This window comes from Ruditapes philippinarum, unplaced genomic scaffold (genome assembly GCF_026571515.1).
Source record: "Ruditapes philippinarum isolate M1 unplaced genomic scaffold, ASM2657151v2 ctg1579_1_1_1_1, whole genome shotgun sequence".
Taxonomy (NCBI): domain Eukaryota; kingdom Metazoa; phylum Mollusca; class Bivalvia; order Venerida; family Veneridae; genus Ruditapes; species Ruditapes philippinarum.
Genome location: NW_026864882.1, coordinates 76,985 through 96,808, shown reverse-complemented (window position 1 = coordinate 96,808; position 19,824 = coordinate 76,985). Strand labels below are relative to the sequence as shown.

The 19,824-nt window shown below is 31.8% G+C and overlaps 2 protein-coding genes across 7 annotated transcripts in view; both read right to left on the bottom strand.

Annotated features, from left to right (window-relative positions):
* LOC132727142 (adhesion G protein-coupled receptor L4-like) overlaps positions 1-2,558 on the bottom strand; it is a 35,544-nt gene extending 32,986 nt beyond the window's left edge. The window contains exon 1 of one of the 3 annotated variants that reach the window (XM_060712556.1): positions 2,128-2,558. In XM_060712556.1, coding sequence (XP_060568539.1) covers positions 2,128-2,350 — 223 coding nt within the window. In that variant the 5' untranslated portion in view covers positions 2,351-2,558. The remainder of the gene's footprint in view (positions 1-2,127) is intronic. The other 2 variants (XM_060712555.1, XM_060712557.1) reach the window with 2 other exon arrangements.
* Positions 2,559-9,736: 7,178 nt separating this feature from the next.
* Positions 9,737-19,824, bottom strand: part of LOC132727141 (adhesion G protein-coupled receptor L3-like) — a 60,359-nt gene continuing 50,271 nt past the window's right edge. For 3 of the 4 annotated variants that reach the window (XM_060712552.1, XM_060712553.1, XM_060712551.1), the window contains 9 exons: positions 19,585-19,687; positions 18,809-18,959; positions 18,451-18,520; positions 15,497-15,563; positions 14,527-14,612; positions 13,539-13,665; positions 12,639-12,680; positions 11,605-11,685; positions 9,737-11,253 (listed from right to left, as the gene is read on the bottom strand). In XM_060712552.1, the coding sequence (XP_060568535.1) occupies positions 11,227-11,253; positions 11,605-11,685; positions 12,639-12,680; positions 13,539-13,665; positions 14,527-14,612; positions 15,497-15,563; positions 18,451-18,520; positions 18,809-18,959; positions 19,585-19,687 (754 nt within the window). In that variant the 3' untranslated portion in view covers positions 9,737-11,226. Of the gene's footprint in view, positions 11,254-11,604; positions 11,686-12,638; positions 12,681-13,538; positions 13,666-14,526; positions 14,613-15,496; positions 15,564-18,450; positions 18,521-18,808; positions 18,960-19,584; positions 19,688-19,824 lie in introns of those variants that run through there. The other variant, XM_060712554.1, reaches the window with a different exon arrangement.

Below are 19,824 nucleotides of genomic sequence, written 5' to 3'. Positions count from 1 at the left end.
CTCTGTTTTACTTTGTTCCAGTAGAATAAAATAATAAAGGATTCGAGACATAAGACATGTAACATGCAGAGCTGCATCAGTACTTACGGTTTAGTACTTAATTACCAGTACCACTACTTGCCAAGTTATGCAGTACCATTACCAGTACCAGTACTAGATTTTCGCTCGGTACTGCAGTTTAAAGGAAGTTAAGGTATCATTTCCAGCACTTTTATATATTCATCATATTTTGAATAAATATACACTTTCAAACAAAATAACATATTATGTATATTTACATATTCATTTTAATTATACATTTTTTAAACAAGTTTTTTCATTTCACATGTGTACACTTCAAATTAAAAAAAACAACATCAAACTTTATTCAGCAAAAATTATGGAATTATTATTTACTGTAGAAGTTAACATTATATTTTTATAACTTTAATGGTTTAACATACTTTTTACACACATCATATATTCATGTCATATCTTATGGTTTAGAAACCAGTCAACAATCCTCTTTCATTTAAAACAACTTTCTCATCTTTGTTCAATATATACTATTATTATTTATTTTATTATTATCATTATTTATTATTATTATTATTATTATTATTATTATTATTATTATTATTATTATTATTATTATTTAGTAGAGTATGGAATAGAACAGTACATAAAGAATAAAAGTCACGTAAATTATCTTCGCTTGAAAATCAATTGACTTCCACTTCATTCGAACCCCAGTCTCACCGGTTGTACAGTGTTTGAACGTTTGGATGAACACTTGAAATGTTGATAACGGAAACGAACTCTTAAATAGATCTAATCTCAATTAGTGTAATAGTTTTCTTTGCAACTGAGATATAATAGGTTTAAGCAAGAAATAAATGACAAACATTAAGTATGTTTAAACGATAATTACGGTTTGACAAAATGATTTTTATCTCTAAATTATTGATTATAATTTCGCACTGGCACTTATTTATCCCGTTATAACTGACTTTACAAATAACGAAATTAAATTATTTAACACAACACCCGGCCAAGTGGACCAATAAGTTACCTGAAATATATATACATTAAAAATAGTTCACTTGAAATTATTATACTGTGCACAGCATCAATATTGCAGGATAAATAGTCGTGTTTGTCACAAAACAATGGGTTTTCAGCAAAAAAAGGAAACATTGATAGTGGAATATCATATAATAAAGCGTTCTATACAAAAGTGATGTGTAAGTGTTCTATCATGTTGCTGTGGTTATTTTGATTATATTTATTTTAGGTCTTAGATATAAGAGGCTGATATTAAGTAGAATGTAAGAGCAAAACGAGGGTGTGTACTGTTTTAAATTTTTAAATCTTATGTTGTATAATACAATCACTTGTAAGACTTGTAAGACTTGTAATGAATGTACTTTTTCTAATTAGATAAGTTACACTTTGTAATATTTAACTTTTGAACTACACAACGCAGTTATCTTGATTAGCTTAAACAGGATATATGATTAGCTAAAACAGGATATACTGTTGTGACGACTGTTACATAAGGATGATATAATCATATAGCGTATTAAAATAATTGGTAACAAATTAATATTGTTACCAAGTGTACACTTGCAACAAGTCGTATTATTGTCATCATGTATTACATAGCCATTTATCATACCATCACCAACAGGCACACAATCAGTCATATTATTGCCATTAGAAATGCAATTGCCATAAGCCTTACTTTTGTCATTAGGCGTGCAATTGTCATCAGCCATACCTCACACCCGGGTTCACCATTGTCATCAGGCATACTATTGCCATAATACATACTTTTTGCCATTAAGCGTACCATTGCTATAAAGCATTAGGCATAAATGTACCCTTGCTACCGCGAACACCATTCGTGGCATATTATCGCGATCAGGCATACCATTACCATCAAGCCAACATCCGCCATCAGGTATAAATAATATAATGAATCGCTAATTAATTACGCAATGACATTTAACACGAAAATGTCCTTTAGTAAAGTCAAAACTTTCATAAAAGAAATATCATTTCTATATTCCAAAACTTGCGTCATTTTGTCTGATGCAAAACAAATAAATCATAATTAACAAAAGAAGTTCTGAAAAAAAAACTTACCATTATTTTTTGCTACAGTTGTTGTTGTTTTTTTTGTTGTTGTCACATTATTAATTATTGAAGTTGTCGTCAGATCATTAATTCTTGTAGTTGTTGTCAGGGCAGTGATAACCGAAGTCGTATCCGTCGGAAATTCTGTTGGCGGCGTAAAGCTTCCAAATTTAACAAATATGATGTGTAACAAAGCTATATTCACAAAAGAAGCTAAAGTTAACTTAAACATTGTATGAATATGTATTATCAGATTTAATCAAAATACCATCCAGGTGGATTAATTCAATTTGAAGTCGGCGTGTTTAACGCAGATGCCTTTATATCACTGCTAAAGTTAGCAGTTATGCTCTACACCATACCAAGGATAACCAACTGTATTTGTTTCATGTAACTTTATAGTTGCGAACATATAATTATATATGTATGTTTACATATGAGTGTATAATTGGTTATACGGAGTTTTACAAAGTTTTAAACTGGAGTTAAACAGTTGTAAGTACGCATTTCCGACAAGAGTAATATATCAACCAGTCGATAAACCAAGGTAATATAACTTACAAAAGTTTTCATAATTGTTTTATGAAACTGATTAACTGCTTACTTTTGTTAAGATATAAGTTTATACCCGCAATTTGCAGTAGCCGTGTATATAGCAAATATAAACGCCCTGAATATCCAGTAAAAACTTATATTACTAGTTTATGTTTATTATTTCACTTTTTGTATACTTTATTGTGCAATATACCGGGAAATACCGGTGTTAGAAATACAAACGGCTTTGTAAGCCTACAAAATTAAAGAACCAATACACAAACAAAACTTACTTGGAGTAATAGTGAGGATTCTTGGGGTCAAAATCGTCACCCTTACAATTCTGGTTAGCATCTTCATGAACCTATGGTGCTTGTGCTGCTTTTCAGATTTACAGAATTATAACTACTGATTGTATCATAGTTTGGGGACCTTTGAAAATGTGTCAGAGTTAAATCATATACATATACATGCACAGTGCGTTAACTGGAGTGCAGGTATTAGTTTCCCGCACACCAGAGCATGCCCATTGATTGGTTCATTTTTGCTGGGGTTTACATATTGTGACGGCAGAGCAAGGGAAAGCGACAGGAATATCATATTCAGATGTTCGTTCATTGGTTCCTTTTTGTCGGGGTTTCATATTTTGACAACAGGAAACGTGTTTTTATGTTTGACTATGATAAAAAAAGAGAAAGAACATCAAACACTCGTCAATATGATAAATACCTGGGGGCTACGCTCCCTCGTACCAATCAGATAGCCTCGTGTTTCGATGCTCTTTCTATTACTTATCTAAATCTTTGCAATGCACTGCATGTCAAGAATTTATTTAATTTGTTAAGAACTTTCCTACTTTGTGTGTCCATTACAGCTTTTGATTTTATTCATTTTCTCACAAATTGGTTTTCTAACGAATTGATTTTCTAACTGATTGATTTTCTAATTGATTTATTTTCTAATTGATTAATCTGGATAGCTGAAGAACCAGATATTTCGTACAAGGCAGTGTTAATGTTTTATAAGTGCTTTTGACCATAGTTTGTAAACTTCTACGAAGCATTTTTCAGTATGTAAATAACATAAACTAGATATTATGTTGTAAATGGAATTTCATTTTGCAAAGGAAACTTAACATTTGTAACAAATTAGCAATTTGTGTAAAAATTATATATCGTATTTAGGTGATTACAGACATAGAAAACAATTATTTCAATTTTAGCACTTGAAATTAATTCTGCCTAATTTGTCATTTCCTGTGTCAAGCAGTTGGGGGATATTGATTAAACGATAAACTACTTGGACCCACTAGAGGAAATAAAGGAAATTGGTTGATAATGACAAATCATCTACGTATAGGATTATTCATATTAAGTTAAGATATACGTCTTTAAATTGCGAACAATGAGAAAATGTGGGGCTAACTTTACTTCCGTACTGAATAAATGTGTATTGAAACAACGTTTATTTAAAAACCGCTTTATCATATATAAAGTGCATAATTGTTCGGATGTCGACATTGTGTATAAGTCTGCACGTAAGTTTAATTTAAGTGAAGGTTCAGTTTTCAATTAGTCCCCCATCTCCACACCAATAAACAATCGGACCTTTCCTGTTAAAATCTACCAAACACCTATTTCTTTGTATTAAATGAACCACTATCAGAGAATATTCCGTCTGAAAATAACCCTTTCAAAACTTTATTTAATTTGAACAAGAAGTACCTTTTTAAAATATACTCGTTTTCAGTGTACCTAGTTTATTATTTTTTATTATTTCATTAAAACCGCAAGTAAGAGGGGTTATCTAACATTTCGTGGATTTTGTTTTAAATATCTCTTAAATGTCAACGTGTATTGTAATGAAATTTAATCCGTATACCTTGTAGAACATTATCAACACATTTTGAAAGGAAAAGTTAATTGCGTCAACAAATATTGATTTTATATTGCTTTTAATGTTGATATCACTTGAAATGGCAAACGCCGGTATTGTTTACAACGAGAAAATGACGGACAGAAATTAGGAAATCGCGCGATCATAAAGTTTTAATATAATTTCGGAATGACACCTACAAAAACTGAAAAAAATCACCAAGCGAACAGACCAAATATAATTTCAAGATCATTAGTGTTTAAGTGGCATATTAAGAGATTTAGTGATGGACATTACTTTGAGAGACAGTAACGATAATTGACTGCGTAATTTCATAGATCAAATTGTACGTTATTATGACGTTGACGTCAAAAACGTTTTGGAGTGTACTGTTGTGTTTATGTAAAATTAAATATTTAACAAATAATACATGGCCTTGAGGGCAACCTGGCGGAAAGTGGCTCCCTACTGCACCACCCCTTCACCAGTCTATAGCTCTGCTTCTCTCAAATGCCGCCTAATGTTAGCATTCGCCGTATAGAAGTGACAGATGTAAGAAATGTAAGGCACTGAATGACAATAAGCCGGTAATGTCGCCGTTTACAAGACATGTAATTGTATATCCCATCAAAATCATGCAATTATTGGGATGATACCTAGACGAGTTATAACGGATACGTCAACTCGAATTCATGTCAGGGGACTATCTCAAAATATTGCTGAAACAGAATTTTCCAAAATTGGAAAGAAACCTGTTTTATACTTGTTATAATATAAACATTAATTTTTAGTGCTTAGCAAAAAATTGAGTAGTATATATGTTGCTGGAAGATTTTTCAGTATATGGCTTATCTTAGTAAAAGCAGTCGATTTCTTCTCTTTTGTTTCTGTCTTTTTCTTTAATTTTGAATTCTTACTTATTCGTTGTTTTGTTTTTTTATGTTGTTTTTCTTGTTTTCTTTCTATTTATTTATTTATTTTTTAATTTTTTTTAAATTTATTTTGGGAGAGGATTAATTTTGTATTTCATTGTAGCTATTGTTGTTGTACATTTGATAACATTTAATCCAGAAGATTGAACAAATGCATCTGTACTAAAAAGTCAAATGTTAGTTGTTTTGCAAATATGACAATTCCTTTTTGTTTAAGTTTTTTTTCCAAGAAGTTATCTTGAAATTATTACCGTTTGCACTTTTATAGACATTGACAAATTTCGTTAAATATTTATGAATCACCTAGATTTCTTTTGTTTATCGTGCACATATTACTGTTGTTAAAAGATTTGTAATTTCTTACTGTATTTCAACATAAAAAAAATAAATGAAAAAGATAATCATAATTCAATCAATGTGATAATTGACCATTTATAAAACATTCGGTCCTCAAAACATAATTATTTCAAGAACAATTAATTATCTTATAGTTTCAACAACTGGAGACACAAGAGTAGACAAGTCGGTGCCAAAATATTAGTTTTTCTGACATTAAGATTATTTATTTCCGAGAGGCAAGACACTGATCTGTTTTAAAAAGAAGAAAAAAAATGATTTAAAATACTGAAAAGATGTGGTTGATAACTTGCAAGGCATGGAATGTTAGGCAATTTTCCAGTGTTTAATTGCTTTGCTGTTTCCCATAAAACATCGATTAGATCTTGGAAAAATATTTTAGTTTGTTAAACGGTTAGTTTCTTTGTTGACTTGTCATATTTTTGATGACGTTCTGTCACTACTTAAATCCGAAAAATAAACAAATTCGTTTAAAATATATAAGAAATATATATGTAATAATAAATCAGTGAAGCATTGAGGAAACGTCGGGAAAACTTGTGTATGACGATTCCAATAATTACATTGTTTTGAATGATTGAATTGAAAAACATGTAATTGCATTAAAAGCTCGAGTGACAACTTCAAAGAATAAGGTCTACAAATATCTTACGATTAAAAACGCGAATCAGTTTGATTAATTGCCGTCATATGAATCTATATATTTGTAGAAGGCTAATAATCTGAAAATGATAACCTGAGCTTTGCGCTCCAGATGTTATTTTTTTCAGAGGCAAGATAAATGAAATGTTTTCTTTTTCTTTCAAACATATTCCATTGATTTCATTTGCGTTTTTGGCCAAGCGGTTAATGTCCTTGGTTTCAAACCACTTGCCTCTCACCGCTGTAGGTTCGAGCTACGCAAGCGTCTTCGATTATTTCATGTGAGAAAGTTATCCAGTTAGCTACCGGAAAATCGGTGGTTCTTCGTGCCCGTAACGCACAGACGCACCTGGGGTCTTCCACCACCAGTAGAGCTGGAAAGTCGTCATATGACCAAAAACAATACGAACCTTACTACATCGGTATATATTGACAAACTTCAGGTAACATCTTAAAGTTAAAATCTGATCTTGTTGTCTTTTGACAATTTTCATATCATTTATTATCAGTACATTTTGCCACTTGTTAGGTGTTTTCTATTGCAACGTAAGAAACCATTAAGTTGGTCATTTATTTCGTAAAACAATCATACATTTTATTTTATTATGGATTTCAAATAGCATAATTTCGATTAAATTTTATTTTAGTCTCATAAAAGAATTAAATCGCATATTATAGTTGACGACAGTGAAATATCTTTGAGTATTATTTATATATCGTTTGAAAATTCATAGAATATATCTAGTAATATAAATACGTCTATACGTCTTCTTTTTGAAATATCTTTTTTCGGCACCTTTGGAGAGATTTTAATAAGCAGGTTTGTTCTATATATTGTTTTATAGAAGGGAGCTAACTATAAGATACGGCGTTTACCACACTCTGCGTTTCCCTCTTGATATTATGTCCCTTTGTTTGTTAGGAAATTGTCGTCTGTTAAACGATTGAGTATCCTTAATTTTTACTATCATTGTTTTCCCTTAACTATTTACACTTGATGGTGTACATAGACCATATACTAGTATTTCTTTAATGTGTTCGTTATTTCACGTTTACCTCTTTTGAAAATGATTTTTTTTTTTGTTCTTTTATGATTTTTTTAAAAGTATCTCTAATGAATGCTGAAAAGCGCAAAATTGAAGATGTCGTAGGTTTGGTTGTTTCATTCATACAGCATTATAGTTTTTAAGTTATTGTGATATTGTAGACATTTTACTTTCCTGATTTCACCTATATGCTTGGACATATTTAGGGACCATTAGACATAAGCGTCAGAAGGGAATGTCATTTGTTTTGGAAGAGGCAAACATGTGTTCAATAACGTTTTTGATGGTTTTAAACCATATTTAGATGCTTACCAACGGAAGTTAAAGTCGAAATTGTGACATTATTTGTCATACATGTAGCAAAATGTAAACAAAATATTGATTTACTTACAAAAACTTTAAACGTACTAATTACCAAAAGAGCAAATGATGGTTCAGCTAAAAATATATGGACAATAAGTTGCTGTTTATTTTTCAAAATTTGTAAGAGGACACAAAAAAAAACTGCTGAGAAATAAAAACACTATCGTTTTAGACTAATTGGGTCTTTAATTCCAAAAATTACAAGTACAGTGATGTGTATCGTTACAAAATGAAAATCAGTATTTTATTGCAAAGCATACCTTAAAGCATTTGGCTTTTACAATCTAAAATAGTGGTCGTTTAAAGCGGTAAATTATGCTTTATTATTGAGACCTTTATTAGAAATAAAACTCATATGAGTTTAGAATATCTGTATGAATATCAAATTTCTGGAGAAAAGGTGATCCCTCGGAAGCATTAATCACAACTAAATTACATGGATATTGCAGACTCGGGTTGATTGAGTCTGTATATCAAGAGGATGGAAAGTACAACAACTATAGGGCTTCTAGCACCAACACTTTTCTAATACAAATGTTGAAGTCTGTTGAACATGTTTTCGTCTTGATCTTTCTAAATAGTCCTATATGCACCTCTTTTTTAGTGAATATACATTTACTTTTCTCAAGTTTGCCTCAGTATCAATTTCAAATTATAAATGTTTTGACTTTTAGAAAAAAAATCATACTATATATTAGCCTGCATTTTTAACTGAATTTTGAGGTCGATAATTAGTCCCGTCTTTTAACATTTGAATGTCATATTAAATACAATAAAATGTATATTAAAATACATGAACTCAATTACAATGTCCATATCTGCTTTAAAATGACAAGAAATATCTCAACTAATGCTCAAGCTTCACAATTAATAATGATATCATATTTGTCAAAGCCTGTTGTTCCATAGCAATGTCTTGGTATGGGTAAGTTAGAATTTACGAAGGGAAGTTTATAAAACTGACCTTTGAGTTATAATGACTGTTGACAATGAATTAAACGCTAAAGATATTTCCGAAATTGTTAAATAGAATAGGTAACCTTACTCCAGATGGTAAAAAAGAATAGAAGTTATCCATCTAAAACATTAAAATCATGTGATATCGAGTCTAAACATGTATGGCATTGAAACCCTCATCTAAGCATTTGACAGTGAATCTGAATAGAGACAATATGATCTTTAAACTACCATAAATCCGTTTTAACATGATTCGGTAAGTGCATGCAATTTTTCACAGGCGTTGCTTATGTTTCAATGCTTGTCACAGTGATAATCATCAGTGTCACAAAATCGCGTTGAAAGCTTACAATATAAAAAATTCAGATGCAGATCAATGGCGTTTACGGGTACCTTCTGTACTTTCTTTGTTTATACTCAAATTCAAATGAACATCAGGAAGAATTTCCTTTAGCAAATTTAGTATGATGTTGTTTCTCCAAATATATTTCCTTTTATCAAAAGTGTTATTTGCGTGTTTCTTGTTTAGTTTATTTGTCCACGAGAACTTCTTTTTAACCATATATCAATTTTATCTGTTTAACAATATCTAATTCTCTACTTTACATAAGGTAAGTGATATCTGCAAAGAATAAAATTATTTATGATGTATTTTGTCTTTTCACGTTAATTCAGTGGGAACAAGATATCTTTACATAATAACATTCACCATAAAGCTAAATTATCAAAAAGGTTTGGTATCGTCTAAAATTATTGAAAGTGTATAAATATTTGCGAAACATTCGCTTTTTTTATAATTTGACATTTATATTTTAGAATAAAGTGAACTTTTTTTCACTCGGTCCATGTCATATGTCATATTTAATTTAACAATGATGAACTATGATTTACATAAAGAACAAAAAACGCAAGTGATTTGAAATTTTGTATTAACATTATCATTATATGATGGATGATTCAGAATTAATGCAATGCAACTAAAATCTCAAAAGACCCATGCATTGTTAATGCAAAACAGAATTTTCAATTTAATTTACAGTTTAAAACTTCATATAGTTTCAAAGAAATCTTATTGTATAGTAGTAGAATTATAGCAGTGACTCCTAGCACCAGTTATCATTACCAAATACATAATAAAATTATATATTGATATTAGTAAACCAAATGGTCATTTGTTTCAATTTTTTTTTTCATTCTTTTTTTCTTGTTTGATTAATTTTTTTACCTGGTTAACGGGACATTTTTTTGTCTGTACGCAGTCATTAATCTAGAAACATTCTAATTTTCAAGTGATACACAAAATTAGTAAATTCAACAACATTTTGCATTGCAACTGCCACCACATTGTTATGTACTGTTCATCTATTATTAAGGCTTTGCAAGAGAACAAAACGGGTTTTTCAAATAGTGTGAATCATATACATGTATATAGTTTTGAAGCTTGACTATAAATGCGACAGATAATCTTTATCACTTATTGTAGCAACAAACTATAAGTTACAAGCAATAACTATCAAGATACCAATAAACAAGATAACAATTTTCGCAAATCGGGATTAAAATCCAAAATGTATCACAGCGGCTATGGGTATATATTTATCGTTGCAAGAGCAAAGTTTCATTTAATCCACATATTAAGAAACAAAATACTCATTTGCCGTGAATATCTAAAAAAATGAATACAAAAACAAGCGTAATTGTGATATCACGTGCACAAAATGTTGTGTAAAGCTGAGAATATGCGGTCGTCCGACAGAACAATGTTTGTAATATTCATTGAAAGTTGTAAATAAGAAGATGTCGTACAGATCAATGTTCACAATACTCATTGAAAGTTGTAAATAAGAAGATGTCGTACAGATCAATGTTCACAATACTCATTGAAAGTTGTGAATAAGTAGATGTCCGACAGATCAATGTCTGAAATAGATCTAGTCATTGAAAATGAAAATTGTGAATACGTAGATGTCCGACAAATCAATGTTTGGAATACTCATTGAAAATTGTGAATACGTAGATGTCTGACAGATCGATATTTCTTTAAATAAGATATACATCGATGGATCCAATGAAAGCTATGCATATGAAGACCTTCGATAAACTGATATTTGAAATTCTCAATAGCTGGATACAATAATAGTTGTGAATATGGAGACGCTGGACTGGACAAAGTTACAGTTGAATACTATATCAATAGTTTGAATTTTTTTATGAATATGCAGAAGTCTGAAATATCGGCGATTCTAATACCACATCAATGTACGTCATCGATTGATCATGATCCACGAGACGCTTTAAATGGCATGGTGCTGTTATAAAATTACGCCAGCCTTGAATAGCCAGAATGTCAGGGATATCATATTTTGAAATACTCCATCGATGAAATAATTCTTCTTGGTTTTTCAAAAGACGGATGAGTCTTGTGTTTTCTTAAAGGAAAAAGGAAAATAAACTTAGTCTGGTGCTAGGCCTATTAAAATACAAATATAAATGTTACTTTCTTGTCTGATCGATTCAATGTTTAGAGATTTCAGTACCCCCAAAAAAAAACATATAGAGCTAACATAAGTATAGATACTGGTCAGACTGCATGTACGGACTGCGAATGTCAGTGCTTGTAGTGAATCATTGTGTTCTTTAATAAACAATCAATTTAATAATTTTATACAAAAAGTATTATTCACTTTTTAAATGGACTTTAAGGGACACTTTGTTAAAATATAAATAAAACAGAAACATTATCTAAATGTTATTTAAAATATAAAAGGTATAATAATTACGCTTCTCTTTCCTTCAGAAACGCCGAAACTTTGCGTAGACTGAAGCCATTTGTATCTCTGTTTTGAAAATGCATCTTTTATCTGCAATTGAAAAAGTCGTATTATGTTGCTGTTTTATTGTTATCAACAAAACAAAGTAACATTTGCTTTTGGACTCCACAAAAAAAAACTATGCTGTCCACATTTTTATTTAGGATTTATAATTTAAGGGATTTTAAAATCTGATTTTTATTGATAATAATAAATGTTGTGATCATTAGCATTTTAATTATTTTGCGGCAGTGCGAAGATAAATGCGGTCAGTCGCTCTGTGAAACCGAGAGAAATTATAAGAATCTTACACCGGCTGTCGGTACAGACCGGAATATCTAGCTTGAGGGTAACTGTTTACAGCGGTAACAAGGTTCTGCCGAGTTTCCGCTAAACAGTTACCCGAGAGCTAGATATTCCCTACACCGACGGATAGTGTTTGATTCTTTTTCTTGCATATTACAATTAATTATTTCGGAACAGAAATTGCGAAAACTTATATTCTCATTACGCACTTTTTCTTATTATGAACTTACAACTTCATTCATAACGGTAAAATGACGTCATCGTCAGAACGCAATTCATTCATAAAAGACGCTCGACAATGACGCCATTTAAAGCACGCGACTTGTCTTACATGGGGGATGTAAGACAGGATTTTCTAGCACCGGTGTTAACGGTAGATAATCCTGTCTGATATGCAAGAATATAACAGCGATAGCATTAAAAACAAATCGTTAATATATGAGCTAAAATGAAAGGAGCAAATGACGAGGGAATCGTTTTGTTTGATCAGTTTCAGTATACTTGTTAATTGGCGCAGTCATTGTGCTACACATTTGATGAATTACAACGGTTTAAATATATAAAGTGATTAAGATCATTAAGTGTTCAATGTTTCTCACGTTTTCAAAACTAAATGTAACCAAAATGATATATTTATATAAGGACTTTTAAACCAATCATAAGTATGAGAATATTGGCAAAAGGATAAAAACGGTTACCTTTTTGTCCATCACGCAGTGACATATGAAGATCAGTAGTCCCTGTATACAGATAATGTAAAATCTCCATATGTTCATAATTGTAATATCGTCATATCATTAAACGCAAACATTAGAATACCTTGTGTATATAATACGGTGCTCAGAAAACAGTACGAAATATAAATTAACAATTACATATTTATAAAATACACATTGATATCTGATCACACATTCCTAATAACACATGAAGAGCGTCTATGACGCACATACAGTTTAAATAATGGTTTATTAGTGTGTGATTGTTTTGTTGGCTAGTACGGCGCACAAACACAGTTTAGTTCAAATGGCCATTAATTACAAAGCTTTTCGTTTAATCACATGTAACAAAAATGACATGCCATTACGACTAGATCACATTCATACACATTAATCGTCTTTCTGTCAGGTTGTATTTGTGCATTTAATACATGAAATAAATATAGCAAAATCAAGTTAAATTTTTGTAAAAGTATGTTCCTTATTTCAGACTATTTTCTTAGAAACAATTTACTTCAAAAGAGCTTTTAAGGCAACATTGCCATAGGTTCTGATTGTGGTAAGTTTTAATCTATGATCCGGAGGCTAACAGGCAATAATCTAAATAAACGGCGCACCTCTTTACATTATGAAACAAAGGTGATAAGCGTTTGTTACCAGTTAGAGCCTGGACAGACTACATATTCTGTCCCTTTACTGTATGTAGATCAGGTTTTTTTTACAATTTGACATTGACCGTTCCAAATTATATTACAAACAAGCCCTTTTCATGAATTACTTAGGTAAAAAGTAAATCAATGGAGCTCCTTTGTTCCTTATTTACATTTGTATGTTGCATTTTAATTAAATATATCACATGGTTTTAAATCGATTGTTGAATACCTGAAAACTATTAAGAATAGCGAATATGTACTGGAAAGCGACTGTGTCACTATTCAAAGATAACACTCCAAATCCCCAAGTCAGACCCATCACCGGCATGAGCACCAATATGCAACGTAATGCTGCTCTAAAATTATATGATATATGGTGTTATATTAATATAAGTCATCATACATACAAGCAATTACATAAACTGATGGAAGTTCTGGGTCCAATCATTTTGTCTCCCAAAACATAACACAAAACAAGCTCACATAGAATGTTTCCAATTAATCTAATTTATCATCTAAATTCGCCAAAGCCAACTTATCTTTATAAGTGAATGTTTGTCAATATAAATATTTATTCATTTTACAAATGTCATAAGAAATGTTTAACAGGTGGCGTAACAATATTCAAATATGGGATGCCCGTAGTCAAGCGATCATAAACAGTGGAGAGAATTGGAAACCATAACAATGAAAACATAAATCAAACAGCTCTCAGTATCTGAGAAATTTTAAACTGTTTACAATTGAGTGTGATAATATCGGTATATCTCAATGACGTTGAAGCGTGAGGCACATTGCCTTATCAGGAAGTGTTATCATTTATTCTGTGTCTTCAAATAAAATGATATCATGCTGGGTTTTTGCTAACACAATCGTTCTGAATATCGTAAAATTTAGTTATAGAAGTCCTTTAAGTATTTTGTATTTAAAAGATGTTATCCATGACTTATTAGAACAGTCCTCGTATGTATGAATTTATTTCTCGCTTTCAATTCAGTGCATTTAAAAAAATATATTAAAAATATTAAAATTGAAATCACAAAATACTTATTATAGGCAGAAGGAATTTCGTAGGGCCTTCACAAAGCATACATAATAAGTAAACCATTAAACGAACAGAGAAAATAAAACCAAAACATTACAGAAAAAGCAATTGATTTTTAAATTACAAAAAGCCACTTTAATTACAAAAAGGCATAAGGAAGAAACTGTTATACTTCGCCCGTCCTTTGTTTGATTTCTTCGACATTGCTGTAGTGCCGCACATTGTCCGAATCACTAAGACAACACTTATAAAATTTATCTGAAATGATTTTTTTTAAAACAAGACCATGTTTTAGATTATTAAGTAATATATTAATTAGTTATAAATTGATTAAATAACAAATTAATTTCGATTTGTCCTTAGCTTTATTAATCAATCAATTAATTAATTTATGAATAAATTACAATTAACAAATTTATAGATAAATAATAAATTTATTAATTCTGAATAGATTGATTGAGATTACTTCATTGTAACTTACAGCGGCGTTGTATCTAGATAATTTAAACGCCATGACTACCTTATGCAACTAGCACTCCTTAAAATCAGGGTTCATGATAATTTGTTTATAAGTCAAATATTAAAAGACAATATTAAAAACGAAAATTACACAATTTGCGTTGACCCAATGTTACCGAAGACAAACTTTGAGTGATTATCCATCCTGTAAAACGTAGCATCAAACAAATGTCAAAATGTTATGATTGTCCAATAAAAATAGACGTTACAAAGGAACGAAGTTATAGGCTGCAAGAATAAAGCCAATCTCCTACGCAGTGATCTCCCCTTATCAGTACAGAGATCTCTGCCATCACAAACATTTTTATCAATATTTTGATATTTTATATTTTTTAGCTTCCGAATTTATTTTTCATTATTTAGTACACTTTTGACTTTTTTGATAAACTATAACGAACGTAGGTACAAATAGTTAAAACTTAAATAGAAAGAGAAAAATGACGTTAGTTTTTCTATGTAACGCCGATATTTACATTTGAATTTCGACGTTACGTCATTTAACTTTCATCATGTGTTGTCTGTGAAAGCAGTGATTACAATCTGCAAAGGGAGGTAATCACTATAAGGTTATCACTGTGAGGAGCGTACAATGGTTCAATAATACAGTCACACAATGTACATACCACTATAACAACAAGAACCGGAACAAGAAAAGCCCATATCAATCCAGTTTCCGTCGATAACCAGCATCTGGAACATGACTTGAAATATGATAATCATTTACATGGAAACGTTAGATAATATAAAAAATTGTAATATAGTTTGGACACTTTGCCTATTGACAACGTGTCAGAGTTAAACCGTATACCAATACCTGCACAGTGCATCAACTGGAGTGCAGGTATTAGTTACCTATGGTGGCTGATTTGTGCCATTTGTGTTTTCGTCCCGCGACCCCGCCAAGCGAAAAGTCGAGAATTAACAAGTTAAAATGTCGGGGTCGCGGAGCGAAAACACGCTTATTAGCAGGGGCACGCGGCGAAGTTTAATAAATAAAACTTCGCCCCGCGACGGCGCGGAGCGAGAATTAAGAAATAAAACGGCTGGGGCGCGGGGCGAAGTTTAATAAAATACAACTTCGCCCCGCGCCCCCGCTAATAAGCGTGTTTTAGCCCCCACGACCCCGCAAAGCGAAAAGTCGAGAATTAATAAGTTAAAATGGCGGGGTCGCGCAGCGATAACACGCTAATAAGCGGGGGCGCGCGGCGAAGTTTAACAAATAAAACTTCACCCCGCACCCCGGCTAATTAGCGTGTTTTCGTCCCGCGACACCGCCAAGCGAAAAGTCGAGAATTAACAAATTAAAATTGCGGGGGCGCGGGGCGAAAACACGAATGGCACAAATCAGCCACCATAGTTACCCGCACTCACTGTCTGTCTAGAGCATGCTCGTTGATTGGCTCATTTTTATTTTTGGTGGGAGGGGGTCAACAAGAACGAGATAACGATAGAAAAGTCATATTCAGATGCTTATACATTGGTTACATTTTTTCTTGGGTTTAATATTGTGACGACTAGGAATGTATTTTTCTTTTTGCCTATAATACAAAGAAGAAAGAATTATATCAAAACAATCGGCAATCTGATTCATACTCAAGGGATACAAAGATCGTATATAGGTACATTTTGTCAGGTCAATCTGATACAAAAGTTGGTAATGTTAAACTTAAATTACAGTAACAAAATATGCACCATGCAAAACGTTAAAAGCTATTGTTGGAAAATGTGCTGGTTGTATTCAAAATGAATTTAGTCTTTTTATTGATTTTGCTTTGTATGTTTTTCACGAGTTTTGGACCATACTCAAGTAAATAATGCACCTTTTTAGGTTGACACTTCTGCAATATGTGGAATCGTACAAAAACTCCTTTTTTGCGTGGCAATCTTATTAGTTGAGGGCAATAATACTTCTAAATTTATATAAGAACAATTATATAATTCCAAAAAAAAACCCAAAAAAATATGATATTAACTTCCACCAGAAAAGCAAATGCAAAAACGCAAATCACCGTTTAACAATGGCAACATAGTCGAAAAATACGCCCGTCACAAAAGCTATTGACAGAGATGTGGGCATCCTAGATATGCATATAGGACAATCTGATTAAAATCAGCTCTAAATCACACTCCGCTTTAAGATCTGAGCATGACTATATACGGAATTATTTCTGGTGACTATTCACACAGTCAATCATCGGCGAGCTTTCAAAATTTTGAAAGCGATGTTGTTTCTAATTTTAACCCTGGGAAAACCAATACTGAATAGGTAATATTCACGATTTCGAGAACAAACATGGCATTGTCTATATAGCCGACAGGTAAACAGGCAAAGCAATCTTGTTCATAAAAAATTGACTCTATTTTTTCAAGTTACTTGTTAAAAATTATTTCCAACGTTTTCTAACAAAAATCAACAATGTTTAACTTCCACGTATAACGGTATTGTAATACTTCTTCTAATGCCTATGTCAAAATCGGTTTGATTGCATGGCTAAAAATAGCTTTCTCAGGTAATCCGAATTAAAAAGAAGGCAAAACATATACCGTCGTCATAAGATCTACATAAAAGAAATTAAGACATCTGAACATTAGTCAGATTGGCATATAGGAGATATGCTGTGTGCAATATCCGGAAAATATACGGATATTTTATCATCTGTAGTGACCTCGACCTTGCAAATATTAACCTATTTACATATGTCACACTAGTAGTCATGATAGTTATCATTTGTGTTACAATCGATCAATATTAATGATGACTAAATGGTCCCCTTACACAAGTTTTGATCTCACTATGTAACCTTGACTTTGGTAGCAGGGACCTGGGTTATGTGCGCAATAAGCCTCACAATGGTGATCATTTGTGCCAAGTTACATTAAAAAATATCCAATGAATGTAAAAGTTCTGCTCCAAACAAACATGTTACAATGACCTCTAAATGTGACCTTAACTTTTACCCGAGAGACAAATTTTATGCGCATGACACTGCTGAACATTTTTCTATGAAGTTTCATAAGAATCCCTCCATATGTGTATGAGATATGCTCTGAACAAAATCTCTATTTTGACTGTCATCTTCAGTGACCTTGATCTAGCATATATTAACCTTAATCACATGTTTAACACCACTAGTCATGATAATGACCATTTGTGTTTCAAAAAATGATGACTAAATGGTCCGAATACACATTGTCATATATTTATCTGAACTTTAACCCCTATGTGTTGACCTTGGCTGCAAGTACCTAAATTTTGCACGCAACACTCCACCCACTGCACAATGATAAACATTTGTGCTACGTTATATTGAAATCCCGTTTTGCATGTGGAAGGTTTGCTCCAGACAAGCGTTTTTCAATGATTTCTAAGTGAGACCTTGACCTTTGACCTAGAGACCTGGCACAGCTCCTCATAATGCTGAAAATTTCTATAAAGATTCATGGTGTAGGAGATATGCTCCGGAAAAAAATGGACACCGCTTGCCCGCCAGACCGCCCGCAATTGGAGAAAACTATAATATGACCCGTTTTTCAAAGGGTCGTATAAAAAGTGTTACATAAAATGATAGAAACTTACGCCTGTTCGGTGCCATATCCCTGTAGCTGTGTTGCACCCATAGATATCACCACAATAATTACTGCGAGGACTGAAAATGAATGATATTGAAACATTCTCTCAAAACATGCATAATTAGCATGTTTATCACATAACCCTACTGGTTATAAGCGTGGGCCCAAGCCCTACCACAGCGGTCAACCACCAGGTCATGTCAATACAAAATCAAACAATAATGACAAAAAATATTACTGATACTATTAACTATTATATTGAATTTCATGAATATTTACATTCTATTAATATTTACATATAATGTTTAACTAGAATTTAACAGATATAATGTAAAAGATCAACTGATTATCATATACATATATACCATAAGACGATATCATTAGTGGCATCCCTAGTTTGATAGTACTAAGTGGTTTTAGAACCGTATATGAAAGGTAACATCCCTCCGTCAGCATTCCGAAGAAAACTATTAAAAACACCAGGTGGAGAAGTACTGCCATTGCTATGCAAACGCCCTACACATTGATGAAAAGCATATTAAATTCAAATAAAGTGTCAATATCAAGAAAGTCATTTCTCTAACAGAAAATTCGACAATATTCTAAAAGGCATGTTAGTTAAAATAAACAATTGATGCTTTTATCCAAAGCGCCAACCAACTAGCAAAAATGATGTTTTCATACTAGAATATGACACCTTTCCCTACACACACAAAAGCACAAGCAGAAAAGAATAATTATCATCTTGCCAGGCGCTATGAAGATGGCTGCTACATTTTATTAGCTTATTGCTGAAACCCGTTTTAGAATAGTAAAAGAAAAACATTTTAAGATATCAACCTTGAAAATATTATGTTAAGAAAAGTTATAGATTCCAAATTCAAGTGTTTATTTACATAATTATTATGTGCGATTTCAGAATTTCACCATATTTTAACTGCTTGAATGACTCAGTAGTGACTGTTTTGCTTATTTGTGTAATCTTTTGGATAGTGAGTGTTGTTTACAATATGTAAATGATTTCCTTTGCTCGCTTCACAATCGTTTACTCTTAAATATATTTTCCAATTAGAATGGATCTGCTTTAAGATTAACATATGGTTGAAAGCAACGTTTGAGGATCAATCTTGTATTGCATTACCTTGTTTTCTGTTCTGTTAATCCCAGCAAGAAACAGGATATAAGCAACAATTAACCAACAGGATAAATTCATATGAATGATGTACCGGACCGATTTAATAAACCTGCAAACATATTTTCAAATATGTATTTAAGATCAATACAGGTCTAGGTGTATGAATATACCAGTTACGAGATGAATCATCATGATATTTTGTTTCTATTTATGCATAAATCCCTGGTTCATACAGACACCAAATGC